Raw genomic sequence first — 24,957 nt, 5'->3', positions numbered from 1 at the left:
ACAGCTTACCAGTGGCACACCCCCATGCCTGCAAGCCCTGCTCTTTCCGCCCCCTCCTCCTGTCACTGGTGCTGGGTGGTGGCTGGTGAGTTTCTGTCACAGCTCCACCTTGTGTCCCACATGTGAAGGTTGGCTTTGGTCTTGCAGAGGACAGTGACTACCATGCTATTTGAATCATGCAGCTAATGGTGTCCTCTGTATTGCTTTTAGCTGCTCTTCTTTGCTCATTTTTACCCTTTTTTGAGAGTAGTTAGTATATTTTGCATTGATTCTTTGATAATTCTGGTGTCTGTCTGGTTTCATAATCTTCCATATCTTGAAACTGTCTTCCTTCTTTTCTTTCTTTCTTTTTGTTTGTTGTTGTTGGGTTTTTGTTTTTGCTGTTGTTGTTTTTTCGATACAGAATTTCTCTATGTAGCCTTGGCTGTCCTGGTATCACTTTGTAGACCAGGTTGGCCTCAAACTCCCAGAGACCCACCAGCCTCTGCCTCCCGAGTGCTGGGATTAAAGGCCTGCACCACCACGCCCGGCTCTGTTTGTTTTTTGAGACAAGGTTTCTCTGTAATAGCTCTGGCTGTCCTGGACTCACTTTATAGACCAGGCTGGCCTTGAACAAATGTACCGAGGTCGCCTCCTTCTGCCTCCCCAAGTGCTGGGATTAAAGGCATGAGCTACTATGCCCGGCAAGTTCTTTTTTCTTTTGAGTGTCTTTATTATTACCATTTTACGTTTACTGACAGGTAGACACCACTAATATACAAAGATTGGCTAATGTTACAGTATTTGTTCCCAGAGGTGAGCATAAATTGTGAGACAGGCTCTCTTCAGGGGTCTGACCCCTCCTATCTCGTCTCCCAGTACTTCTCAGGATGGAGTTTGTATACTTGTTTCTAACTATCTTCTTGTTTGAGGTGACTTTTGAGAGAACAATGATATATTTAGTGACAACAGGCAGATCACTGTGAGTTCGAGGCCAGCCTGGTTTACAAGGCAAGTCCAGGACAGCCAAGGCTACACAGAGAAACCCTCATCTTGAAAAAGTTTAATTAATTTGAAGAATCAATACAAACTTGTCTCTTGATTGACAGCATTTGCTTCCCCTCTTCTTGAGGGGTGGATATGCATGTTTATGGGTGTAGGGAGGGAGGGTGGGTGCCTCTGGCCTTAGTGGGCCTGCAGAGAGGAGATGCATAGGCCTGAAAGCAGTTTGATTCAGCAGGACTCAGTAGCCAGTGTTGATTCAAACTTTTGGAGTCTGACTCCGAATGATTTATTTTAGGCACAGCACAATTTGATGAACACTTTTCTGGTGATAATTAACTCAGTCTTGCATGCAAAACAAATCATACATAAATCTCTTTGAGGAACAAAATAAGCTAAATAAAGATTGGACTTGACTACATCAAAACCCTTTGGAAAGTACATTATGACACCTTCCATTAGGATAAATTCTATACATTGTCTTCAAATATGAGGATTATAAGAAGGGTCTGGAGGAGAGGCTGGTGGCAGAAAGCCTCTGACTACACTACACAGATGGCGGAAAGGCCACCAGGCTGGAAAGCACATCTGCTTCAGCCTTCTAGGCAGAGAACAGGTTCCTTCCCTTGAAGAAACAGCCCTGTGTGCTTTTTGACATTCCAGGTTCCTCCCACGCTTATCTGAGGCCTCCTGCCTTCAGCAGGTGGTGGGCACAGTGTGTGGCCAGCAGCACCTGACAGCTCCCTGACTGCTGAGTTGGAGGGAGGTTCAGGGTTTGCACCAGTTGGATAGGGCCGCTGAGCTAGAGTTGGCTGCCAGCTGCAGGCAAAAAGCCCAGCAGTCAGCCTGAGGAGCTTTTCCTTTGATACAAAGAAAGATTTTTAAAAGTTACACACTCAAAGGGGAAAAAAAAAGGCAGGAACTGCTTTACTTTGCTGCTATCATTGAGTTGAAAATGTACATACTGGCTGGAGAGATGGCTCAGAGGTTAAGAGCACTGGCTGCTCTTCCAAAGGTCCTGAGTTCAATTCTCAGCAACAACATGGTGGCTGACAACCACCTATAATGAGACCTGGTGCCTTCTTCTGGCCTGCAGGTGTATATGCAGATAGAGCGCTCATACATTAAATAGAAAAAAAATGTGCATACTTATAACTTGGCTGTTCCCACTTACATTGAACAATAAACATATTGATCACATAGTAAGAATGAAACATCAGCTCATTAGTGGAGACTTAGTTGTAGTCAATTCTTCCATCCAGAGTTTATATTTATTACACATGTTTACTTTTCCAACAGGTCCTTTAAGCACGTGTCTAGCCTGAAGGGAATCAAGGTTAGTATTTAATATTTTTAAGATATCAAGTAAATACTAGATGTTTTATTTACCTTAGTTTATTTTAGCCCTTCAAAGAAAAGTGTGCATTTTCACTTTTGGATATTTTGTATTTAAATGGTGTCACTTTTTAGTCTGCACCCACTGCATTTGAACAATATGAGTTATTAAATGTTTTTTAATTTCTAAACATTTTTATCAAATATGTAATGCCTTATAAGCACTGGGTCTGATTTTCCTCATTACCATCTCAAGGCCCAAATCAAACTGCCCACCTATCTTTCTGTATTTTCTTGTTTTGTTTTCTCTCCTCAAAATTATTAGCTTGTACTTTCCTGCACCTGTTGCTTGTAGCCACCTTTGTACTGTCTTCTTCACCCTTCCTTGTACTTTACTGAAAAATTAGGAATAACAGGAATATCCTTATTCACCACCCTCAGAAATGGCTATGACTGCATTTGTACCATAGTTGCTTACTTGCTCTTACCTTAAAGTCTGTACTTGGGACATGGCCCTGTTGGAAGCCAGCAAGCACCCAGACATCTGTGACATGCATCGGCAGGCACTTTTGCCAGTATCCAGTTCCCGCGATGGGCATCACCACTCGCTTCTCTGGCCCATCCCTTCTGTGCAGTCTTGTAGTAAATCTTCTTGAAAAACATATCCATGGTCTCTTCTCCACAGTTCCCACACCCATGACAACGATAAGTGTGGCACTTATGCCGGGGCCACCCAGCTCCCCAGTTGCTGGTTAGCGTGGTTTTTAGCTGAATGCAGCCTTTCAGGAATAACTACACAGTTGCCGTCCCTGTGGTGCAGTGCCCGCCCTCTGCTGCTCCCACCTCATCGACTCTTCTGTCAACACCTGAGTCTCCTTTGCTGGGCCGTCCACCTTGGTAACAATTTGGAATGCCTAAAGCTAACTTCAACCCCTGTTTCTGTGCACCAATCTCCTCAGTGATTAACTCGAGGTCTGAACTGCTAGCTTCGGCTTCCTCACAGAACAGCAGCCCATGCAAGCTGCTCTCCCTGACGTATGCAGCCAGATGCTTACCACACAGCTCTAGGTTCTCACGGCCCTTGACTGTCCTTAGGTTAGCTTGTGCCTTCTTCCGGCTCATTAATTCTACTTCCATTCTCCCAGTGGCTCAAGCCAAACTCTAGAACTTTGCCCCGTTTAGTCAGTTTCTTTCTCTCTGCAGTACCAGACTGGTTACTCTGTCTCTACGCCACTGCCTAAGTGTTTCGTTCCTCCTCCTCCTCACTTAGGGCAATAGTCCCGTCCTCTCCAGTCACTCGTCCTTTCATGCCTGGTTCTTTAAAAAACCATGCTCCATGTAATGGTAGCCTCATCAATCACTTTCAGACTCCCTTCCGCTTTTTACCACACACAAAAGACCAGAACAACCTTTCCCTTGGCTCCTGCACTCCAGGTGATGTAAATTATTAAAATGATGACTATGCGTTCGCCTTTCTGAGTTTCTAGTTGGCACTGTTGTGGTGCCGCCGGTTTAGTTATTCGGTATTCAGCCTCAGTGTGCTTCTTCTCCAGAGGCACGGCTCACCGGTGGATCCTTTCCTTGCTTCCATCGCCGAGTTTTGTTTCATTTTGTCTTAAAGTGAGATCTCACTGCACAGGGGAGGCTGGCTTTGAGCTCACTTGGCAGCCCTGGCTGGTCCTAAGCTGTGGATGAGACACACATTCATTATTTCTACACCATTGCAGACTCCTGAGTGATGAGGCTTATGGGGGTGTACCACTGCTCCTGGCTTCTTGTCCCCCCAGACCCCGTTATCTCTTTTTTTTTCCCAAAAAGTGAGCCCATGATACCAGGGAAGTCACACTGTTCTGTAGATAAGCCAGTTCACCTTTTTAAAACATAAAAGATTAGAAGTGTTTCTAGTGTGACTTCTAAACCTGGAACTTTTCCACAGTGTTTCACTCAGAACTTTAGACATTTTGCCAATGCCATTTCCATGTGTAAGTATTAAGAAAAGCGGACGTTTTCCTGCTTCCTTGGCCCTTTCTGCAGATCACGGACAGCCAGAAGTCATCAGAAGACTCTGGATCCAGGAAGGGTTCCTCCTCTGAGGTCTTCAGTGATGCTGCCAAGGAAGGATGGCTCCAGTTCCGGCCTCTCATCACCGACAAGGGCAAGGTAGTGTGCTCGCACAGCTCCTGTGACTCGGGGGTGCAGACCTGAGAAGCGGCACTCCCACGGGTGTGAGGTTGTGAGGCTCCCAGGGCAGAGACCCATTCACAACAAAGGAAAACCTCACCAGTGGGGCAGTTTCTTGCGTTTCATCTTGAATGCCAACTATATGTGGAGTATACCTTACAAGTGTGCCAGTATGAACCGAAAAATGGGGTTTCTAGGAAGGAATCCTGCCTTTTTTTTTTTAAACCAAGATTGACTATCATAGATGTTTCTAAGTCTGCAAATAACAGTTCTCCTCACTAGCCATCTGAAAATACTTAGTCTATCTAGGTCTTTTCAATTTCCTTTTTAATTTTTATTTCATTTTATTTTTATAAACACTAAATTATATAAATGAGTATAATGGTATCAACATGTGCTTCAGTAAGTAGAATCCAACACAATGAAATCTTTGCGTAAGAATGTTTTAGTGTTGCCAAAGATTTTAAATTTGCAAACATACTTGGACATGGACACTCTTGTTTTGCCATGCACAGCTCATGACTCTGGCGACTTCATTTCTTGTCAGTACCTGTTGCTTCAGGAACATTCCTTCTTGGGTGTTTATCATGTCCCTGCTCTAAAACTTGATTTTTACTTGTATTATGGCGGATTGTGGGGGGAGGGGAGGCTTGTTTTTGTTTTTTTGCCAGAGATACAGCTCAATGGTAGAGCACTTGCCTAATATGAGCAATACTCAGATTCAATCCCAGAGCAAAAAGAAGAGTCATGGCTTTCCTTTTTTAGTTTTGTTTGTTTTGTTATTGTTTTTTGAGACAGGGTTTTTCTGTGTAGTCTTGGCTGTCCTGGACTTGCTTTTTAGACCAGGCTGGCCTCCAACTCACAGCAATCTGCCTGCCTCTTGAGTGCTGGGATTACAGGTGTGTACCACCTCACCCAGCTCCATCTGATTTTTTTTTTTTTATCCTTCCTGTCTTCTTGTGTATTCAAGTGAGACATCTGCTGTACCAGGTACATAAGTATGTGTGTGAAAGGCATTACTTTGCCCTGATCCTGTCACAGAGTTCTAGCCTTGTATTGCATAGCCATGAACATGGACCAATTACTGTTTTCTAGCGAGTTGGTGGCAGTATTAGGCCGTGGAAACAGATGTATGTTGTACTTCGGGGCCATTCGCTCTACTTGTACAAAGACAGAAGAGAGCAAGCGACGCCGTCAGAGGAGGAGCAGCCCATCAGCGTCAATGCTTGCCTGATCGACATCTCGTACAGTGAGACCAAGAGGAGGAATGTGTTTCGGCTTACCACATCCGACTGTGAGTGCCTGTTCCAGGCTGAAGACAGAGACGATATGTTAGCATGGATCAAGACCATCCAGGAAAGCAGCAACCTAAATGAAGAGGTGTGTTTGTCAAAGGACGTGGTAAAATGTGACACTCTCATGGCATATCCCTTAGGGTGATTAAAAACATTGGATAGATTTTTTTTTTTTAATCAAAAGTAAGATACTGTAACGTGAGTCATTAAAAAGGAAAACTCAGATATACCTGTAGTTTTAAATGATAGTCTCAAATTTTCAATTTTACCAATAAAGACCCAGGAGCCAGATGCTGGGGTGAAAACCTGCTAGCTCAGAGAGGCAGAGAAAGCACCCATCTGACCTTCCTAATGTCCTGATAGAAAAGGCCCAAAAGGTTCACTAGCTCAGCTGACAGTCCAGGAGGAAAAGGCCAAAAAACCCAAGGCCAAAGGCTTGCGAGCTCAAAGGCCAAGGAGGTGAAAAGCTCAAGAGTTCTTTCTACTTCTCTATGCTGCTGTCTGAAATACCCCTAACTCCAAGTCCCTCCTGCTCTTAAATCCCTGCCAGCTGGTTTCTTGCTCCACCTCTTGACCTAGGGTTTACTTTATTAAAGCCTGTGTACAGAAAGATTAAAAGTGTCACCTGCGTACAATAAGCAGAAAGTTCTTGTATTAAAGGTGTGTGTTAGGGCTCAGCCATGCTAAACAAAAGACAGGTTTTTACAGTTCACAACCCCAGGGACCAAATATCCTGTAACATAGACCTGCATTATTTTTACTTACTGAGAAGTACTATTGCTACACAAGAGAAAGAGGGTGTTCATGTTCTTCCTATACTTTCAGACACAGCAAGCCGCAGACAGGAGTACATGTCTTCCTGATCATTAGTGTTGTCCCTGGCGTCTGTGCATAGAACCTGCAGGAACCTTTTTGACCAAATGACTACAAGCCTGTCCTTGATATTGAAGTTCGTGTTGTTGTGGGCTAGGCTTCAGCACAAACATTATAAAGCCAAGTTGCTATGTAAAGGCAAAGATGTGATTTGGTTTGTTTTGATAGAGTGTAAAATATAATGTACCCTGGAGTATGCATGAGCTTCGAAGGAAGCAGGTGCTGTGAAAATCATGCCATAGGCTTCTTTTTAAAAAAAAAATAAGGACCAATGCTTTATACTTCTGAGGTTCTCTGGCTTCCACCAGCACGGAGCCGCTTTTGCAGCAAGAACTTTAGTAGTCAAGGTAGCTCAGACCATGAGCACATTTCCCATGCTGCTCAGCCTCTGGCCTTGCTTTTGTTCTGTAGCTGCTCGGAGCAGAGTGTCAGCTGAGTTGTGTGTAAAGAAGCCAAGGACTGATTAGCATACAAAGTAATAGGACAGACACACTGTGGCATTGTTATATGGACTGTCTTTATTGACCCTTCTCCCCCACCCCTCCCCCACCCCTCCCCCACCCCTCCCCCACCCCTCCCTCACCCCTCCCCTCCTGGTCCCCTGCGTCCTGCAGGTAGCCTGCCGTTTACCTTCATCTCACTTGTATTTGGTTACCTTCTTATTTTCCTTCCCTCTTCCGTACTCATGGTCCTTTTTCTAGTTCCACGACCTGTAGCCACGCATATACATGCACGCATATGAAAGTTAAAATCTAGGGTCACGATGAGAGAAAACATGTGCAATTTGTCTTCCTGAGCCAAGGCAAAGTACTAGTGAGAAGTGGATAAGGGGTCCACTCATGTGGTCGCACTGGGAAGAGGGACAGAGAGGGCCCTGGTTCTATCTTTGGGAATCCTGCATGAGGTTTCGATTTAACTAGAGGGTGGAAAGGCATGCACAGCTAAAGCCGTCCTGGTCAGGGTGGGGTCCCGCCCATCATCATCGTGGCTCTGGCTTGATAAGTTTCAAAGCTGAGTGAAATCCACAAGCCCCCTCTTACTGACACCACACGTGGTGTCAGCCTTTCCTTCTGTCAGCTTGAGATTCCTGGGGTATGTCCAACTTCTACAGAACCGCTGTTTCAATGATCTGACAGCCAAAAAGAGCACAGTCTCTTTAAGTATTTCATTCCTGCCTGTGTGGCTACATGTATTTGATTACACTCAAAATAAGACATATTTTTTAAAATGTGTGCACCCACATACCAGTGTTGATTGCAGTTGCTACAAATAGAGTCATTCCTGTTTGCTCAGCTCTGGGTTCAACTTGGGACACAGGAGTCAGATCATCCAGAACCTACTCTGTCCTAATTCGTTGTTCCTAATTCAAGTTTATCATTAGAAGATTCTGGTGGATGTTTCTATCTTTGATTCATTATTATTGAATGCTGATAAATTTTTCCTGGTATTAAAGAAATTGGCTTTGTGCTCCCAATCATGCATTTCATGTAGCATATCAATTCAGGATGTACTGAATCCCTGTTACTTAAGAACTATCCTAAGTGTTACATAAATACAAGAAATTCACAGCAAACTCACTTGGAGGAGCAGTCATAGCATTTATATTGACAGTGTGATACAATAGCAAGCCTCAAGCTCAGGGGTCACCCTCTGCCTCTAATAGTCTAATAACACACTCTCCAATGTCACCTTCTGCCCACTCTGTAGGACACTGGAGTTACCAACAGAGATCTAATTAGTCGAAGAATCAAAGAGTATAACAGTCTGATGAGGTGAGAATCCCACCATGCCTATGGTTAGTTTAGATGTCAAATACACAGTTGTTAAATGCTTGTTTCTTTCAGCAGCAAAACAGAACAGCTGCCAAAAACACCTCGCCAGAGTCTTAGCATCAGGCAAACTTTGCTTGGTGCTAAATCCGAGCCAAAGACTCAGAGCCCACATTCTCCAAAGGAGGAGTCAGAGAGGAAGCTTCTCAGCAAAGGTAGCTGTAAAAGGGGTTGAGCTGGAATCTTGAGGGTGTCTGCTATGTTGTTTTCACCAACAGGCCCAGAGTCAGGTCTGCTAGCTCAAGGCTCATTGGGTATTTTCCTTTAAGGCGAGGCCCAAGAGAAAGGGGAGGAGAAGACAGTCACATGAAGGCATCTTTACAGATGGGGATGGCCAGCTGTGTCACTGTAAGACGAAGGCAGTGCTTCCCTGCCTCTCACAAAGAGGACTTGCTGGTTCTGCCGTCTTTCTGAAGGCAAAGAAATATAACTGGATCTGACAAGTTATATGGGTGGATTGGAGGCATGAGAGAGCAGGAAGAGGATAATTGTGGGGAATGTAGACTTTTATTAGACTGCACTTAATTGAGCATTGATGAATTAGACTTAAACAGTCTTGTTTCCGTTTTTCATAATGTCATCTTACTTTCAATAACTATCCAAAGATGATACCAGTCCCCCGAAAGACAAAGGTACTTGGAGAAGAGGCATCCCCAGCATCGTGAGGAAGACGTTCGAGAAAAAGCCCACCGCCACAGGGACCTTCGGAGTCAGGCTGGACGACTGCCCGCCTGCCCACAGCAACCGGGTAGGGGAGCCCAACCACCTGAGCTTTATTTTAAGTCAGTGGCGGTCATAGCAGGGTCTGAGTTTGCAGCCCTCCTGATAAAGGGGCTGCCTGCTAAGCTAGGAAAGGCTTTCCTCCCTTACACGACTGCTCTGTGCTCTGTGAGCTGAATAATTTGTATAGTTAAACGAGGCTAGTGATTTAGACAGAAATGGTCAGTAGGAATTCATTTTCAAACTTTTGTATTGTGTTACATAAAATGCTGGTTTCTTGTTTTGCAGTATATTCCATTAATCGTTGACATATGTTGCAAATTAGTTGAAGAAAGGGGTCTGGAATACACAGGTATTTACCGAGTTCCTGGCAACAATGCAGCCATCTCAAGCATGCAGGAAGAGCTCAACAAGGGCATGGCTGACATCGACATTCAGGATGACGTGAGTGCATCTCCGTTTGAGTAGCTGATCCACTCTTTCCTTTCATAGTATTGACCCAAAAATACTGTGTTTCTGTTTTGCATATCCAGAAATGGCGAGATTTGAATGTGATAAGCAGTTTACTAAAATCCTTCTTCAGAAAGCTCCCTGAGCCTCTCTTTACCAACGGTGAGTTAGTTCTCACAGGCCACGTCAGAGGAAAGGCCTCAGCCTGTGCTGGGAGGCAGCATAGTAAATCTAACCAGAAAAGTGAGGGATCAAGGAAATAGCATTCATCTCAAGTCTAAATTAAAAGAAAAGTGTAGTTAAGAGAACTGGTTTTGTTCATTTATAGTCTTCCTAAATTTTGGTGAAAATCATCTGCAAAACATTGATACACTTCAGTAAAATGAAAATAAGATCTCTGTTAGCCTATGTTTGTCATCAAGATAAAAATGTTGTTATTGTTTCAGTCAGATTGTTTGGCTATAAGGTATAGTTAAAAAGACCCTGTACTAGATGCTAATGTGAAGGAGAGGACGGGCTGAGTGACAGCCAGACCGTAGCTTCAGAGAAGTCCCCTGGGGAACTCTCCTGATTGTTGGGCAAGCCTGGAGATCATTAAGAACCATCTCTTGCGTGTAAATTTCAGAGATCGATAATTCCAAGATCCACGAAAGTCTTATATATTTACAATCATGGTTTAAAATTAAACCTTGAAGGAAAGGCGAGTGCAGTTCACCTAAGCAGTTAACCCTGTTCTCTTGTTCCTACGGCTGCCAGACAAATATGCTGACTTCATTGAGGCCAATCGTAAAGAAGACCCTCTAGACCGGCTGAGGACATTAAAGAGACTAGTAGGTATTACTTTTTACTTGGGGAGTCAATTCAAATGCAGCATTTAAATCCATCCTGAAAATAATATGTTCCAGATTCATGACCTGCCTGAACATCATTTCGAGACACTTAAGTTTCTTTCGGCTCATCTGAAGACAGTGGCAGAAAACTCAGAGAAAAATAAGGTACGTGAGCTACAGCCTTGGAGTACACCTTCAGTGGCCCCAGCCTGAGGGCTGGCCTCCGGTGTTCTGTGTTAAATACTTCGAGGAAGGTTATTATTTCACAGAAGCCCAGGAGTGCATCAGACTGGGCTGCTGGGGCCTTCTGAAAGTCACTCCAAAGCAAGACGCCATAATTCTGCTCCCACCCCCCACCCCCCCTACCCCCCACTGAGACAGGATTTCTCTGTGTAGCTCTGGGTGGCCTTAAACTCACAAAGATCCACCTGCCCCTCTGCCTCCCCAGTGCTGGGATTACAGGCGAGCGCCACTGCTCCAGGCTCCGTTGTCACTCTTAGGAAGGGGAATTTCCTTTAGAAATATAATTTTACATTCATTCAGCAAGAAAAATGTAAGAGTCAGAATTTTTTTGTTTTCAGCTTTATGCTACTATTTTTAATAGGTGCCATATAAGATAAGCCAGCTAAAAGGTACCAGATGATACATGCTGAAATGCTTTCTTTAGTTTCCTAATCAGCAGGTATGATGTCTTTCTTCCTTTTCATACCATATTACTACCACATAGTCACAAAATTAGCTGGATTTAGTATTATCAAATATTCAGATCATGTTCAGGTTTTCTTGATAGATTTTTTTTTTTAAAGGTCTTCACAGTACGTTATTTCTTTACATATCTAGGTAAGATCCACACATTGTATTTCATTGGTCCATTTTAGTCTTAACTTCTCACCCTTTTGCTCGGTCAGTGAATGCTTGTCACGTGAGTCCATTGTAGCAAGATGATTCTCCTTCCAACTCAGGTACTCAGTAACTCTGTAATAGTCATGTTGGGGTTTGGAGGGGAACATTTAAAGAGGAAGCTAAGGGGCATTGCTAACACTCCTCTTCTAAGACCACTTCCTGCCTGAGAGAGGCGGAGCTCCTTGGTACAGCGCTGGCTCTTGAGCACATCACTATCAGCCTGTTCCTGCAGATGGAGAAGTCTTCAGCAGTGCCTCAGAACCTTCCAGGTGCTCATGTCTTCTGCTGAGGGAGTCGTGAAAGGTTAAGAAGAGAAAACCCAAAAATACCAGTTTATTGACCTGTCTCCAAAAGTTTGTTCACTGAGCCAAAGTTTCCTCAATATAATTCTAGCTGAAGTCTTTTCTAGTTGATTATCCCCGAAGGCCAGCGTGCCGTTCATCAGGTCTGCTGCATGCTAGAGCTCCGTTGTTGGTTTTGAGACAGGGCCTCTATGCAGTGTGCCTGGAACTTGCTCTGTAGACCAGGCTGGCCTCTACCTCAGAGATCCTGTCTACTCTGGAGTGCTGGGATTAAAACCATGAGCTGCCACTCCTGGCTTGGGTGTTGTTGTGGTGGCAGCGGTGGTTTTCCCCAGAAATCTGTTTTGTCCTAAAATTTTTCCTTATTTAGGGATTTTTCTGCGAGCCCACGTGTCTTTAAATGCCTTTTCCTCTTGCGCCCTCCCACCAAGTACTAGAGCCATGGGCATAGGAGTTTTTGCTGGATTAATACTCAGCCTTGAAGACGATATGGTACTTCATTTTTTTCAGCTTTTTAAACCTCATTTTTAGGAACTTAAATACAGAATTCAGACAATTACCAGAACAAAACAAAAACAACAAAACTGTAGCCCAGGTATCATTTTATATGTACGAGCTAGCAAAAAACTACTCAAATCAGACGAATGTCTCTGTACATAAATATTAATGTATATCATTAGTCTAAAGACTTACGTGAAGCCATAGGCAAGACTCTGCTGAACACCTGAAATAAAGTATTTGATGTTGTGGGCTCCAACCAGCACAGGGTGAGAATAAGATGACTGTATATTTCAGAAGGAAACAAAAGCATTCCCAAACCCTTTCCCAAAGGAAGTATTTTTATCCTAATAAGCCAGTATTCTGGGAAAATCCAAATTTTAGTGAGAATTCATGTCTCTGCACTTTTGAGTATGGTGTAGAATTACACATAACATGGTTAAAAGAAGAGTGGCAGTTGTCTCAGTGGAGGAGAGAGCCGGAAGTTCCTTGTCTGTAAATTGTATGCACATGCCAGCGCCTCACACACGTTAACCTAGTACTGTGGGGTCCTGAATGGTGGATTCATTTCAGTGTGGCTTTTTGTGAGTTTTGATAGGTTCTTAAGATTGGTTAAGTTATTTAACACTTTAATCAAACTTTAAGCTCAATGTAATATACAAGGAAAACAGGATTTATGCTCATGACAGTCAGAATTAAGCAAGAAATTCAGAGTACTATGTCCAGTGGATGCAGCAAGGCCAGAGCTGTAGGGGATTTGGTTGGGGTTAGGATTAATCAAAGAAGAGGTTCAGACTTGTTTTTCTCTGTTAATTGTTTTGATGTATGACCCGGAGAAGAATATGGAACCTTGCATGTACTTCCACGTCCTTTGTCCCTTTCAGTTCCCAAGGGACAGAGTTCCTCATTCTTAAATTTCACTTTTTCTTTTTTTTCCACCTAGTCCATCTTTCTTAACCAAGAACAGTTGATTGGCTGGTTCAAAACCAATCAAAGGCTGGAGGTAATCCCAGCACTCAGGAGGCAGAGGCCAAGGCTACACAGAGAAACCCTGTCTCAAAAAAGAAAACAACAAAAAACTAATCAAAGATTTCTTGGAAAAACACAAATGGCAATTATATCAAAAAAGAACTTTCCAGAAATAAATTTCAGCAACAAAATGCTAAACCTGCAGTGGAGATTTAATCTAATTTTCCACTTCCATCCTTTCTTTCAGATGGAACCAAGAAACCTAGCAATCGTTTTTGGTCCAACTCTAGTGAGAACATCAGAAGACAACATGACCCACATGGTCACACACATGCCTGACCAGTACAAGATCGTAGAGACGCTCATCCAACACGTAAGTTCACACCGCGTGGCTTCCTGAGAGCTCACTTTGTCACAGCTGAAAATTGCTAGGACAAAAGTTAAAAGACAAAAGTTGCTTCTACTTTTTTCCCCCCTAAGACATTTCCCTTAATTCTGTGTTGTTCCCCAAGATAGAAATACATTTAGGGGGTTATTTAATTATTCTCACCTTCTTTATTTTAAATTTTAGCATGACTGGTTTTTCACAGAAGAGGGTGCTGAAGAACCTCTTGTAAGTATTGTCAGTGCGTGCTCAGCTGTTTTCATATGGGACACAGGCTCCTTCTTGATGCCACAACAGCCTTGATCTTTTGCTTTGTGCACTGTTGACACCCGGAAGCAGGTTTCTAGCTCCTCAGGTGCTGATTTAATAAGAATGTAACTATGGTGCCTACTTTACCGTTAGTGACGTCTAACCAATGCAGAATTAAACTCCGTATAATAATGTGTCTTTTACTAAATGTTGTTTGAATTTTAAAGCAAGTTGTCTTTGAAGAGATGATGAAGAGATCTTTGTTTGTTAACCATAGACAGCAGTGCAGGAGGAGAGCACAGTAGACTCCCAGCCAGTACCAAACATAGATCATTTACTCACCAACATTGGAAGGACAGGCGTGCCTCCTGGAGATGTATCAGGTAACTCTTGTGCCGGTAGTACTGACCTCTAGGTTACTTGACCTTCCTATAAAGTGAGACAGCCAACGGCCATAAGTAATGACCCACTCTGAGTTCTTTTCTTTCCCTCCTCCTCCTCCTCCTCTTTCCTTTCTACTAATAAAAGCCGCGGCCTGCCTTTTCTGATTGACCGCACTTACCTTCCAGCAATATACCACCATTGACAGTGCATGGAGTTGCGATGTTTGTCAGAGTGGGAAGATGGGAGCAGTGAGCATGCACACCACTGTTTCGTTTCCTTTTCTTTTAGTTCACAGTTTCCATGTAATAGTCATCACAAGGTAAAACAGATACATGCTGCTGAATATGTGGTTGCTGTGACGGCAGAAAGTCTGCTTAGACTGAATGTGTAGTTCTGATTGGGACCAGGCCTGTGAGGGCAGCAAGCTCTATGTGCCGAGCCGCCCCTCTTAAACCAGCGTATCATCTGCCACTCAAAGTCACTCTACTTGACCTTGATTTTCTTCTTTTCTCCTACTGCCGCCCTAATGCTTGGTTAAGTATTAGTATTTAGTAGGCTCTTGAAAGCGTTTCCTGCCAAACTGTTGCACTAATCTGGCATGCTGTTTTCACACGATGTTCTTGTTTTAGCTCTAAAGGGCTTTTTCAGCACTTACTGACACAGGCAAATCTATACTGATGTTGCACAGGCGAAGTGGGAGGAGTCTATCACACGGTAATGTCACTAGTGGATTCCGTGATGTCCCTGATGGACAGCTGGAACTGTAGGAAGAAGGAGGACTGCTGTCCACACTGTAGCTGCCTTGTCTGCAGAAACCCCCGGTTCCTGTAAATGCAAACATAGTTGATCTGTGGTGTAAAGTCTCGCTTAAGAATACTGTAAACAGATCACTACTACTCTCTTAAAAGTCTTTCTGCTGTCTCTTGTTATTTCTGAAGCAGACCCTGAGGAGAAATAGCATGGTATGGTCCACTGGTTCTTAAAGTCATAAAGCATTTAGCCATGTGTTAAAAAGGGGGGTGGCACGGGGCCCAGCTCATTAATTTTAAAAATCATTTTCCTAAACGCTCAAAGATAAAATTCTAAAATTGATATTTATTCTTCATAGCGCTGGCCCCTTCCTACCCTCTTTATAATTGTATAATCTGAGTTTTTGCCAGACAGCAAAGTTATGCTTTCCATTTCTCCATTTCCATAATAGCGTTTGTTAGTAGATACTTACAAACCTGGTGGCAATTTAACAAAACTAACCAAAAGGATCCCTGACTGCACGGATGTGAAACTGGGGTCAAGTACAAAAATTAGCATCATCTAAAGTAACCAAAAGTGACCTGGAAGCGAGGCCACCCTGATGCCTCCGTCACATCCATTCGCATCTGGGATATGCGCATACAAATTCCAATCTGACAGTCTGACAAAAATCAGCACGAACACCACTTGAGTGTTTGAATTTGTAGCAAGGGCAGCCGACAGTCTGGAACGTTCTGCATTGTGTATCAGCTTCAGATACAAGATGTGGGACATAATTTTCAAGGTCTTCAAGCTTCTCTACTGCTAGATGTACTATTTAGAAAATAAACACTAGTGTTTCTGTTCTGTTTAGCACAGGGCTCCTTTGCCATCCCTGTCATTGAGCTGGTTCTGCCTACAATTCACAGCATCCTTTCATGGCGGTGGCTTTCTGTGGTGCAGCTTGCATCTTTGTGAGCTCTGACTATCCACTGTGTTCTATTGTTTTGAGTTTTGCTTTCCCATTTTGTTCTGTGCCTGTCCTCTTCATAAGTTTTGCATTGTTTGTTGAAAGCAGCGAAGCTTGGCTCCTACTAACCACCTTTTATTTACTTCCCACAGATTCAGCTACTAGTGACTCAACAAAATCTAAGGTAGGCTGTTTTACACAGTTTGAAAACACTGCATGGTGGCTTTGCATTGGGGCTGACTTTTATCATTAACATACAAGGGTAGTCTGTCCTGGAGCCAGAGCAGTCAAGCCCAGTATGTGGAGAAGTTAATTTGGGATAGAAGAAGGCTGGAAAATACAAGAGTGTGAGAGTGGCAACAGTTTAGCCTGATGTGGACCGCAGTGCTTTATTGACACTGTCAAAAAATTCACTAGCATAAAAGTAGGGAAAAAGAATCTCCACATAAGCCGGGATGGTGGCGTGGGCGTGAGGGAGGAGGATAGCCAGTGTTAAGCCAGGCATTGCTGTGTAGTGAGACTCTGTCTCAAAAAGAACCTTCCAGCACAAATTGGACACAATGGGTCATTAAATACACACACACACACACACACACCTCTGTTAGGAATGAGAGATAAAGAATCTCCATGATAGAATAAAAGTTCCCAAGCCCTTAAAGTTTTTTCTGACTTTCATTTATGTGTATAGGGTGTGTGTGTGTGTGTGTGTGTGTGTGTGTGTGTGTGTGTGTGTGTGTGTGTCAGGGGGAGGGGGGCCTAGAGTGCACTTGTAGAGGGTCAGAGGACAGTACACTGGATCAGTCTCTCCACTCTCAAGTCCTAGGGATTGGAGCACAGTTGGGTGATTTTACCCACCGAGTCATTTCTCACCAGCACTTGTAATGTCCTTCCTGTTGCTATGACAAATCCCATGACCAAAGGCAACTTAGGAGAGGAAAGAGTTTATCTCACCCTATACTTTGATTGAGGGATGTCAGGGCAGGAACAGGAAGCAGAAACCACAAAGGAACACTGCTTAGCTGGCTTTCTTTATAGCCAGGACCACCTGCCGCCCAGCACGTCCCAGCCATTGCAACTCAGCTAGCAGTCAAACAGTTCCCACACACTTGCCCACAGTACAGTCTGAGCTGAGCACCTCTCAGCTGAGACATCTGCAGGCAACTCTGTGCTCTATCAGGTTCATAGCTAAAGCTAATTAGTGCATCCACTGGGACTTTGTTCACTTAAACATTTAATCTACATGCTTTGTACCTTAAACTCGTTGGCTAGTGAATTTTTATACACACACAGTTACCTAGCTAATTATAGTACTGATCACTACGTAGTCACAGTCAGGATACTAACATGAACATGATATATTAATATAGTTTTTATTCAGATTTTCCCAATTACCCAAATATTCTTTTAACCCCACCCCTACTCCCCTCCCCATTCAGGAATAATCAAGAATCGTTGCTTACATTTATTTGTCATGTCTCCTTAGTCTTTGTAGATCTCCAATACTTCCTAAACCTGTTTGTTTGTTTGTTTGTTTGTTTGTTTGTTTGTTTGAAACAGGGTCTCACTGTGTGGCCCAGGCTAGCCTGGGCCGTATAATCTTCTGGCTCAGCCTCCCAGCTTCATCACTGTACCTAACCATAGATGATAGCTTTGAAACCAGAAAGACGTATGAAATTCCTTCACTAGACATACGCCCCTTCCTTGTGTGCTCATCTTACATTGATTGTTTTGTACTATGCCCGTGGCATAATGAATTCTCAAATATCTAACAGTTTCCAATTTGTAGAAAAGCAGAGTCATTTTCTCTCAAACGGGGAATTGGAGAACTGTAAGATGATTATTATCTAAGTGCTTCTTTCATGAACAGCAAAAGCTATAAAAAGTGACTCAGCCCCTGCTCTGTACCCTGCAGAGCAAGCTGGAGACAGGAGACCTGCCCCCCTGCTCAGCCCAGGTTCAGCCATGGCCCCCAGTGTAAAGGAGACACGGAGCAAACAGCAGTAACTCATAGGGATGCACTGGGTGGTGTAGCAACCCACTATAACGCATAAAAGCACAATCCTATTGGCCTGGAATTATCGTTTTTAATAGACAACATCCTTCCAAAAAACTTAGGATAGCGGTTTAGCTTATGCAAGTTTTCTTTTTGTTATAGAGAAGTCTATTTTCTACTCCATTGCTTCACATGCCTTCTGCTTGACTCTTTACTCAAGACTGTGTTCTAAAACAAGGACTTCCTCACCTGCCCACCAGCCACCAAAGAGACAGACGTTCTGAGCAAACTAATTAAATAGTTGTCATCAAGAACGTCCTGAATAACGAGGGACCCTTACAGTAACCATGCACTGGTGTGCTTCATGGCAAGGACTTACAACCTTTTGAGTAACCTTACATCATTTGAATTTTCCACATTTCCTGTTATATGAGATGAGTGAAGTCTTTATGAACCTGATTTACCCAAGGCTAATCCCTGAAGAGCCAGTCTTGGTGTGGTAATGGGAGCCAGCCTCCCTGTGAGTGAAGAATGCCTCAGGCTCAGTGCCTGCACCATAGGTTGACAATTAGAAAACTGAACTCAGCCATACAACCCTAATCATGTCAGGATATTAAACTAATGTCACCCTTTTGGATGTTTGAGATAGGATCTCAACTGTGCAGTTGGGGTAGGTAGCCCTGGAATTGTCCGCTTCCTGGCAGCCTTCTGGGTACGGTGATTACAGCTGTGCACTCCACCACCTGTCCGAATACTGCTTAACCCTTCTACCCATAGACCAGATAAAGGAAATAGGAATATTTGAGCATTGTGTGGAGGAAACCAATAGGGAAGTTAATAAGAACTGGGAAACCTCGACACCCGGAAGCATCAAGTAATTCCCTGAGAGGTGGGACTGGGTGAGATGAAAAGCTGGCCTTGATACAAGTTCAAAGGGGAGTATTAAGACATACGCTGTGCAGTGGTTGCGTGCAGAGCTTTGGTAGACTTTAAGTTCTTTAAGACGTATCTGGGGACGAGCCAGCTCTGGGCAGTGGTCACAGCCTCGTTTTTCTGTTTGTTTCACAGGGCTCTTGGGGATCGGGGAAGGATCAGTACAGCAGGGAACTGCTTGTTTCCTCCATCTTCGCAGCTGCTAGCCGCAAGAGGAAAAAACCGAAAGAGAAAGCCCAGCCCAGCAGCTCAGAAGATGAGCTGGACAGTGTGTTCTTTAAGAAGGAGAATGTGGAGCAGAGTCACAGTGAGATTAAAGAAGAGTCCAAAAGAGAGAGCGAGACATCAGGCAGGAAGCAGAAGGTGGGCATTGCCAAAGAAAGGAGCGCTAAGCAGGACGTGGGTACAACGAAGGAGGAGAAGACGCCGCCGTCGGAAGAACCATCCCCACCACACAGCTCCAAACGCAACAGGTCGCCAACTCTCAGCTGTCGCCTGGCCATGCTGAAGGAGAGCCCCAGGTCACTTCTGCCACAGAAGCCGCACTGCGAAGAGACAGGGTCTGACTCAGGCACTCTGCTTAGCACGTCTTCCCAGGCTTCGCTGGCGAGGTCCTCCACTAAAAAATCCACCAGTCCAGAAACCAAGCACAGTGAGTTTTTGGCCAATGCCGGCACCATCACCTCGGATTATTCTACCACATCATCTGCTACCTACTTGACCAGCCTGGACTCCAGCCGCCTGAGCCCTGAGGTGCAGTCAGTGGCCGAGAGCAGGGGCGACGAGGCCGATGACGAGAGGAGTGAGCTGGTAAGTGAAGGGCGGCCGGTGGAGACGGACAGCGAGAGCGAGTTCCCGGTGTTCCCCACCGCCCTGACCTCAGACCGGCTGTTCCGAGGGAAGCTACAGGAGGTTGCCAGGGTGAGCCGCAGGAACTCTGAAGGCAGTGAAGCCAGCTGCACCGAGGGAAGTCTCACACCAAGTTTAGACAGTCGCAGGCAGCAGTTCAGCTCCCACAGGCTGATCGAATGCGACACGCTGTCCAGGAAGAAGTCTGCTCGCTTCAAGTCAGACAGTGGGAGCCAGGGAGATCCCAGGACTGAGAAAGAAACACCCGCCCTGGCCAAGGTGTTTGACGTCATGAAGAAAGGCAAGTCGACAGGGAGCCTCCTGACACCCAGCAGAAGTGAATCAGAAAAGCAGGAGGCCACTTGGAAAACAAAAATAGCAGATCGCTTAAAACTGAGACCCAGGGCCCCCGCAGACGACATGTTCGGAGTTGGAAATCAAAAACCTAGTGCCGAGACAGCTAAAAGGAAAAACATCAAACGCAGACACACGCTCGGGGGCCACAGAGATGCTACGGAAATCAGCGTCCTGAGTTTCTGGAAGGCGCATGAGCAGGGCGCGGACAAAGAGTCCGAGCTTTCAGCTGTGAATCGGTTAAAACCCAAATGCTCGGCCCAGGACCTCTCCATCTCAGACTGGCTCGCCAGGGAGCGCATCCGCACCAGCTCCTCGGACCTGAGCCGAGGCGAAGGCCGTGAGCCCCAGGCCGAGAGCCCCAGCGTTCTGGGAACACCCACCAGCACCCACACACCACCATCTCAGCAGCCCGAAGCTAGGGGTGCTGCCAACACCTTGGCTTCAGCCAACCGGCCCCCTCTTTCCACACCACCACAGTCACCCGACCAAATAAACATAGAAAGCTTCCAGAACATGAGCCAAAATGCTAGTTCTGCAGCCAGCACCCAACCTCACAAACTGTCTGAGAGCCCTGGCACTGAAGCGGAGTCTCCTCCCCGCCTTTAAGCTGGGTACATCCACTCTAGCAAGAAAAAGCTACTGTTACATGGTCCAGTAACTCTGTAAATAATCTTCTTGTACCAGAATTGTTATTATGCAGCCTTGGTTTGGGCTGGTTTCACCATTTTGCACTGTGAAATAGCTTTACAGTGCATTCCTACAGCCAGAAGAACACACACATATATTTAAAAGTGTATCAGATAGTTGTATACAAATAAGCAAGGTGTTTGTTGCAACTTACTACATAGTATATTCCCCAAATCACTGAAGGAAACCGCTGGCTCATGCAGCAAAATTGTTCTTTTGGTTCCTCACTAACAAAAGTGCCTCATGAGAAAAGTACATTTGATTTTTAGGGTGCCATATTGTTGAAATTAGGTAACTTACATTGAATAAGTGAATGCGTTTTATCAGTAACAAATTTCATGACATTTACCAGTTTTAACACAGGTGGGTACAGAACTTCCGTTCTTCAGTCATTCCACGTGGATCTGAGTTTTATATTCAAACTTTTAATACAGTTTTTGAGTTTTGTGTGACTTGAATTTTTAATCTTTCTGTAAAATACGTAATAACTTAAATGAACATATTCTATGTGTATCTTTTCTTCAGATACCAGATTTGATATAAATGTTGTAACATAGGCGTGTAGATAGTGGACCCTGGATGGAACTGGCTTCTTGCTGAGGAGAATGTAAATCTGCATGAGGACTTAACTCCAAACCTGTGTCATGCCTGTGTGCATACCCAATTAAACACTGGAAATAAAATTGTTTTGGTGAACTTTGCACTGCTGGGAGCTTACTCTGCATTAAAATGATTACTCATTTCTATATTATCTAGTCTTTTAAAAGTTAGCCTGTGTGTTTGCACAGTCCTTCCACCTTTCCTCTGCCCAGCTGTGGCTGGGAGTGGTCTTGAGAATGCTTACAGAAGCCATACTCTTGTGCAGACGCAGGACTTAGGAACGAGCTACAGAAGCAGATGTTGCTCACCTTTGCTTGAGGAGCATAAAGTAAGTAAAGGCTCGTGGAGGTCAGTGAGTGAAGGCTCATGGGGGACAGTGAGTGAAGGCTGTTTCGGAGTGCTAAGCAAAGGTTTTGAGTTCTTCCAGGACTACACTTCCCAGATAATGTAGTGTGTTAGACTGTGTGGCTTCTCAATTAGCACCTCATATAAACAGTGACAACAGTACTTCCCAGTATGGCGTGCTATATATAAATAATGGTTACACAACATCTCCATGTTAGGATTTGATGACCTCAGAAGTCACTGGAGCCAGAGATACTCAATGCTCTCATACCTGAAACCCCCCCCCTTTTTTTTTAGTAGAGAAAATGTTTTAAAATTCTCCTGTATCACAAAATGAAATTCTATATCTATATAACTATATCATATATGTACACACACACACATACACAACATTATCACAGGGGCTACATTCCCTCATTACATGAGGAAAGGAAGGAATTTAAAATAATACTCAGTGTGCAAATGCTTCAACACAACTACATTACAGAACTGTAATGCAGCCCCTGTTTGGGTAGGTACAGCCACAGACGCCGCAGTGCAAGCCGTACCATGAGTAACTATGCCATCAGAAATCTGATTTTCTTTTAGACATGATCTTAATATGCAGCCCTGGCTGTCATGGAACTTGCTATGTAAACCAGGCTGGTCTCCCAAGTGCTGAGACTAAATGTCACTGTGCCAGGCTGGATGTTATGCTTTCAGTAAAGGTATGAAGAAAACACATTGTTTTGCACAGTTTACACAGCAAAAGTGAAAGTCAATATGTTATTAAAACTGTCAAAACTACCTTTTTGCTTAGGCCTTTTAAAAGTCTGGTCAGGACTCAAACTCATTCTGCCTTTAAATTAATTATGGTTTTGGGTTTAGTTGGTATTTTCAAAATCCCTAATGGAATTGTTTAGATTGTTGGTTTTTTCCAGGATTTCATTTTTTTTTTAATATATGCATTTTAGACCTTTGGACTCTGTTTTTACTATTAAGTTTAAAACATTGGCCAGAAAGATGGGTCAGCCGATAGAGGTATCTGGCCCCAGGCCTGGCAACCTAAGTCCCATCCCTGAAGGAGAGAAATGATTCCCACGTGTGTGCACACATACACAAATAAAATTTAAATGAGTTTTAAAATACTTTTTCGGTTTCTACCCTGGGTTTGTTTCTCCTGAAGCCACGCACCGTTTCCATATGGTTCGGCCTTCTTTGCAAACAACCGAAGGCTTTGCATATTGGTTACGGCCACTGAGCTGCACAATCGCTGGGCAGCACTGAGATTTGAACCATTCAAAACTGAGGCATATGTTTTGAATTCATATGGTGCCATTTTGAAATTTAGTGCGCTGGTGTGTGTGTGTACATGTGCATGCATGCAGGCATGCAGAGGTTGTGGCTCACACGTGGAGGTCACTCTTCAGAAATCACTCTTGCCTCCCCCACGAGATCCAGGGTTGAACCCAGGCTCCTAGGTCTGTGTGCACACACCGCTAGCCTTTGAGCCATCCTACTGGCCCTATGTTGTCATTTAAAGAATTGGGCAGAATGCTTGTGTCAATACTGGGATGTTGTTGGCCACACTAGGTGTAATTCTTTACTGTTTGTATCTGCTTACTTCCTGCCTGATTATTGGAGAACCTGGCTGGGGGGTGATAGCTTATGACTGCAGGTCTGTGTGGAGATGAGGTTGCTAAGTAAATATAAGACCCCTTTTGCTTTCCGTCCTTTTGGTTTCATATGTTGGTGCTTATATCTTAGACGGGCATACAGGTTTTTCAAGTGTAGTCTGTAGTTGGAATATGTAGCCTGATTACACTCAGTGCAATGGCTAGTACAGAGTTATTAAAGACCATGTACTGGGCGCCCATACACACACACAATTTTTTTTTTGAGACAGAGTTGTAGTTACAATTTGAAACTTTGGTTTCTTTAAAAACACAGAAATATTATAAGAATGTGCATTTTTGTTTGTTTCGAGACAGGGTTTCCCTGTGTAACCTTGGCTGCCCTGAAGCTCGATTTGTAGACCAGGCTGACCTCAAACTCAGGGATCCACCTGCCTCTGCCTCCTGAGTGCTGGAATTATAGTTGTGCGCCAGCACATCTGGCTAGAATATGTTTTTGTTTTAATCTCAGATGTGGGGATATGGGGCTACTTTAGACTGCACACAACAGCTGACTATGGTTTGCCTCATACTCTAGCAGAAGCATGGTTTTGCCAACTGCAAATAGTGTCTGCATTGTGTGCCATTTGGAATTCTGGGAACTTTTCAGAGGGTATATAAATGCTAAAGCCCTGATAGGTGTGGTCGGTGGTTATTGGTCATTTAGGGAGGTTGGTTGTAGTTTGCTAGTAGCTATAGCCAAAGAAGAAACAAAGAAAAGAAAGAAAATAAATTAGATTCAGGGATTTTCTTAGTCCCTCTCTTCAATCCTTGTTTCTCTCTTATCTAACATTAGGGGGTGTAATGGGGGTGGGGGTGGGGTGAGAAAAAGAAGAACCCACAATGTAGTAAACACTGGCTATACAAGGTTTCCCTGTGTAGACCTAACTAGTCTCGAACTCAAAGACCTCTGCCTACCTCTGTCTCCAAGTACGAGGCTTAAAGGCATGTGCCTTCTTGCCCAACCGTTTGTTTGTTTGTTTGTTTGTTTGTTTGTTTGTTTTAATTAAAGCAGGATCACCATATAATTTATTGCCTACTGATTTGCTTTGCATTGCCATGAAAATGCCTGTGGCTGAATACTTTATAAAGATGTCTATTGAACTTACAATTCTGGAGGACTAAGAGCATGTTTCCAGCCTGCTGGGAAACACTCTGTTACATCATTGGCCATATACAGAAGGGGCCAAGTATGAGGGCTAACCTCACTGTACAGCAAACAGCTTGAAGAAGTTACTCCTTGAGACCAGCATTATTGCTTTCTGATGGTGATGCCCCTTGAGCTAGTTAACTCTGTTAGGCATTTCTAGCAGGTAAGATAGCACAATGGGTAAAGACACTTGCTGAAAATAATCATGACCACAGCAGTCCCACACCAAGGACCATGCCTCCAATGCATGGACGCATGGACAAAATTCTCAAGCCATACCCAAGGGTTATTCTGTGTAGCCATGGACACATAAAGAATATTCTTAAACCATACCCAAACTGAAGTATTGGGTAGCACGGGGTATTTTTTCACTTATTTATCTATTTGTTTGTTTATCGATGTAGTCCTGGCTGCCCTGGAACTCACTCTGTAGAACCCACAAGAGACCCATCCGCTCCTGCCTCCCAAGTAGTGGGATCAAAGGCGTACATCATCATCACATGGCTCG

The 24,957-nt window shown here is 44.1% G+C and overlaps 1 protein-coding gene across 9 annotated transcripts in view; it reads left to right on the top strand.

The window, feature by feature from the left end:
* The window catches only part of ARHGAP21 (Rho GTPase activating protein 21), a 127,654-nt gene extending 106,251 nt beyond the window's left edge, over positions 1 to 21,403 (top strand). For 5 of the 9 annotated variants that reach the window (XM_084782820.1, XM_084782824.1, XM_084782822.1 and 2 more), the window contains 15 exons: positions 2,281 to 2,317; positions 4,351 to 4,476; positions 5,593 to 5,877; positions 8,373 to 8,437; positions 8,510 to 8,649; positions 9,100 to 9,242; positions 9,503 to 9,658; positions 9,748 to 9,826; positions 10,421 to 10,494; positions 10,570 to 10,659; positions 13,414 to 13,539; positions 13,738 to 13,779; positions 14,078 to 14,183; positions 16,036 to 16,067; positions 18,945 to 21,403. In XM_084782820.1, the coding sequence (XP_084638946.1) occupies positions 2,281 to 2,317; positions 4,351 to 4,476; positions 5,593 to 5,877; positions 8,373 to 8,437; positions 8,510 to 8,649; positions 9,100 to 9,242; positions 9,503 to 9,658; positions 9,748 to 9,826; positions 10,421 to 10,494; positions 10,570 to 10,659; positions 13,414 to 13,539; positions 13,738 to 13,779; positions 14,078 to 14,183; positions 16,036 to 16,067; positions 18,945 to 20,621 (3,178 nt within the window). In that variant the 3' untranslated portion in view covers positions 20,622 to 21,403. The remainder of the gene's footprint in view (positions 1 to 2,280; positions 2,318 to 4,350; positions 4,477 to 5,592; positions 5,878 to 8,372; positions 8,438 to 8,509; positions 8,650 to 9,099; positions 9,243 to 9,502; positions 9,659 to 9,747; positions 9,827 to 10,420; positions 10,495 to 10,569; positions 10,660 to 13,413; positions 13,540 to 13,737; positions 13,780 to 14,077; positions 14,184 to 16,035; positions 16,068 to 18,944) is intronic. The other 4 variants (XM_084782823.1, XM_084782825.1, XM_084782827.1 and 1 more) reach the window with 1 other exon arrangement.
* The last annotated feature ends 3,554 nt before the right edge of the window (positions 21,404 to 24,957 follow it).

Source organism: Acomys minous (assembly GCF_964271855.1).
Source record: "Acomys minous genome assembly, chromosome: 5".
NCBI lineage: Eukaryota > Metazoa > Chordata > Mammalia > Rodentia > Muridae > Acomys > Acomys minous.
This window is presented reverse-complemented; position numbering and strand designations above follow the sequence as displayed.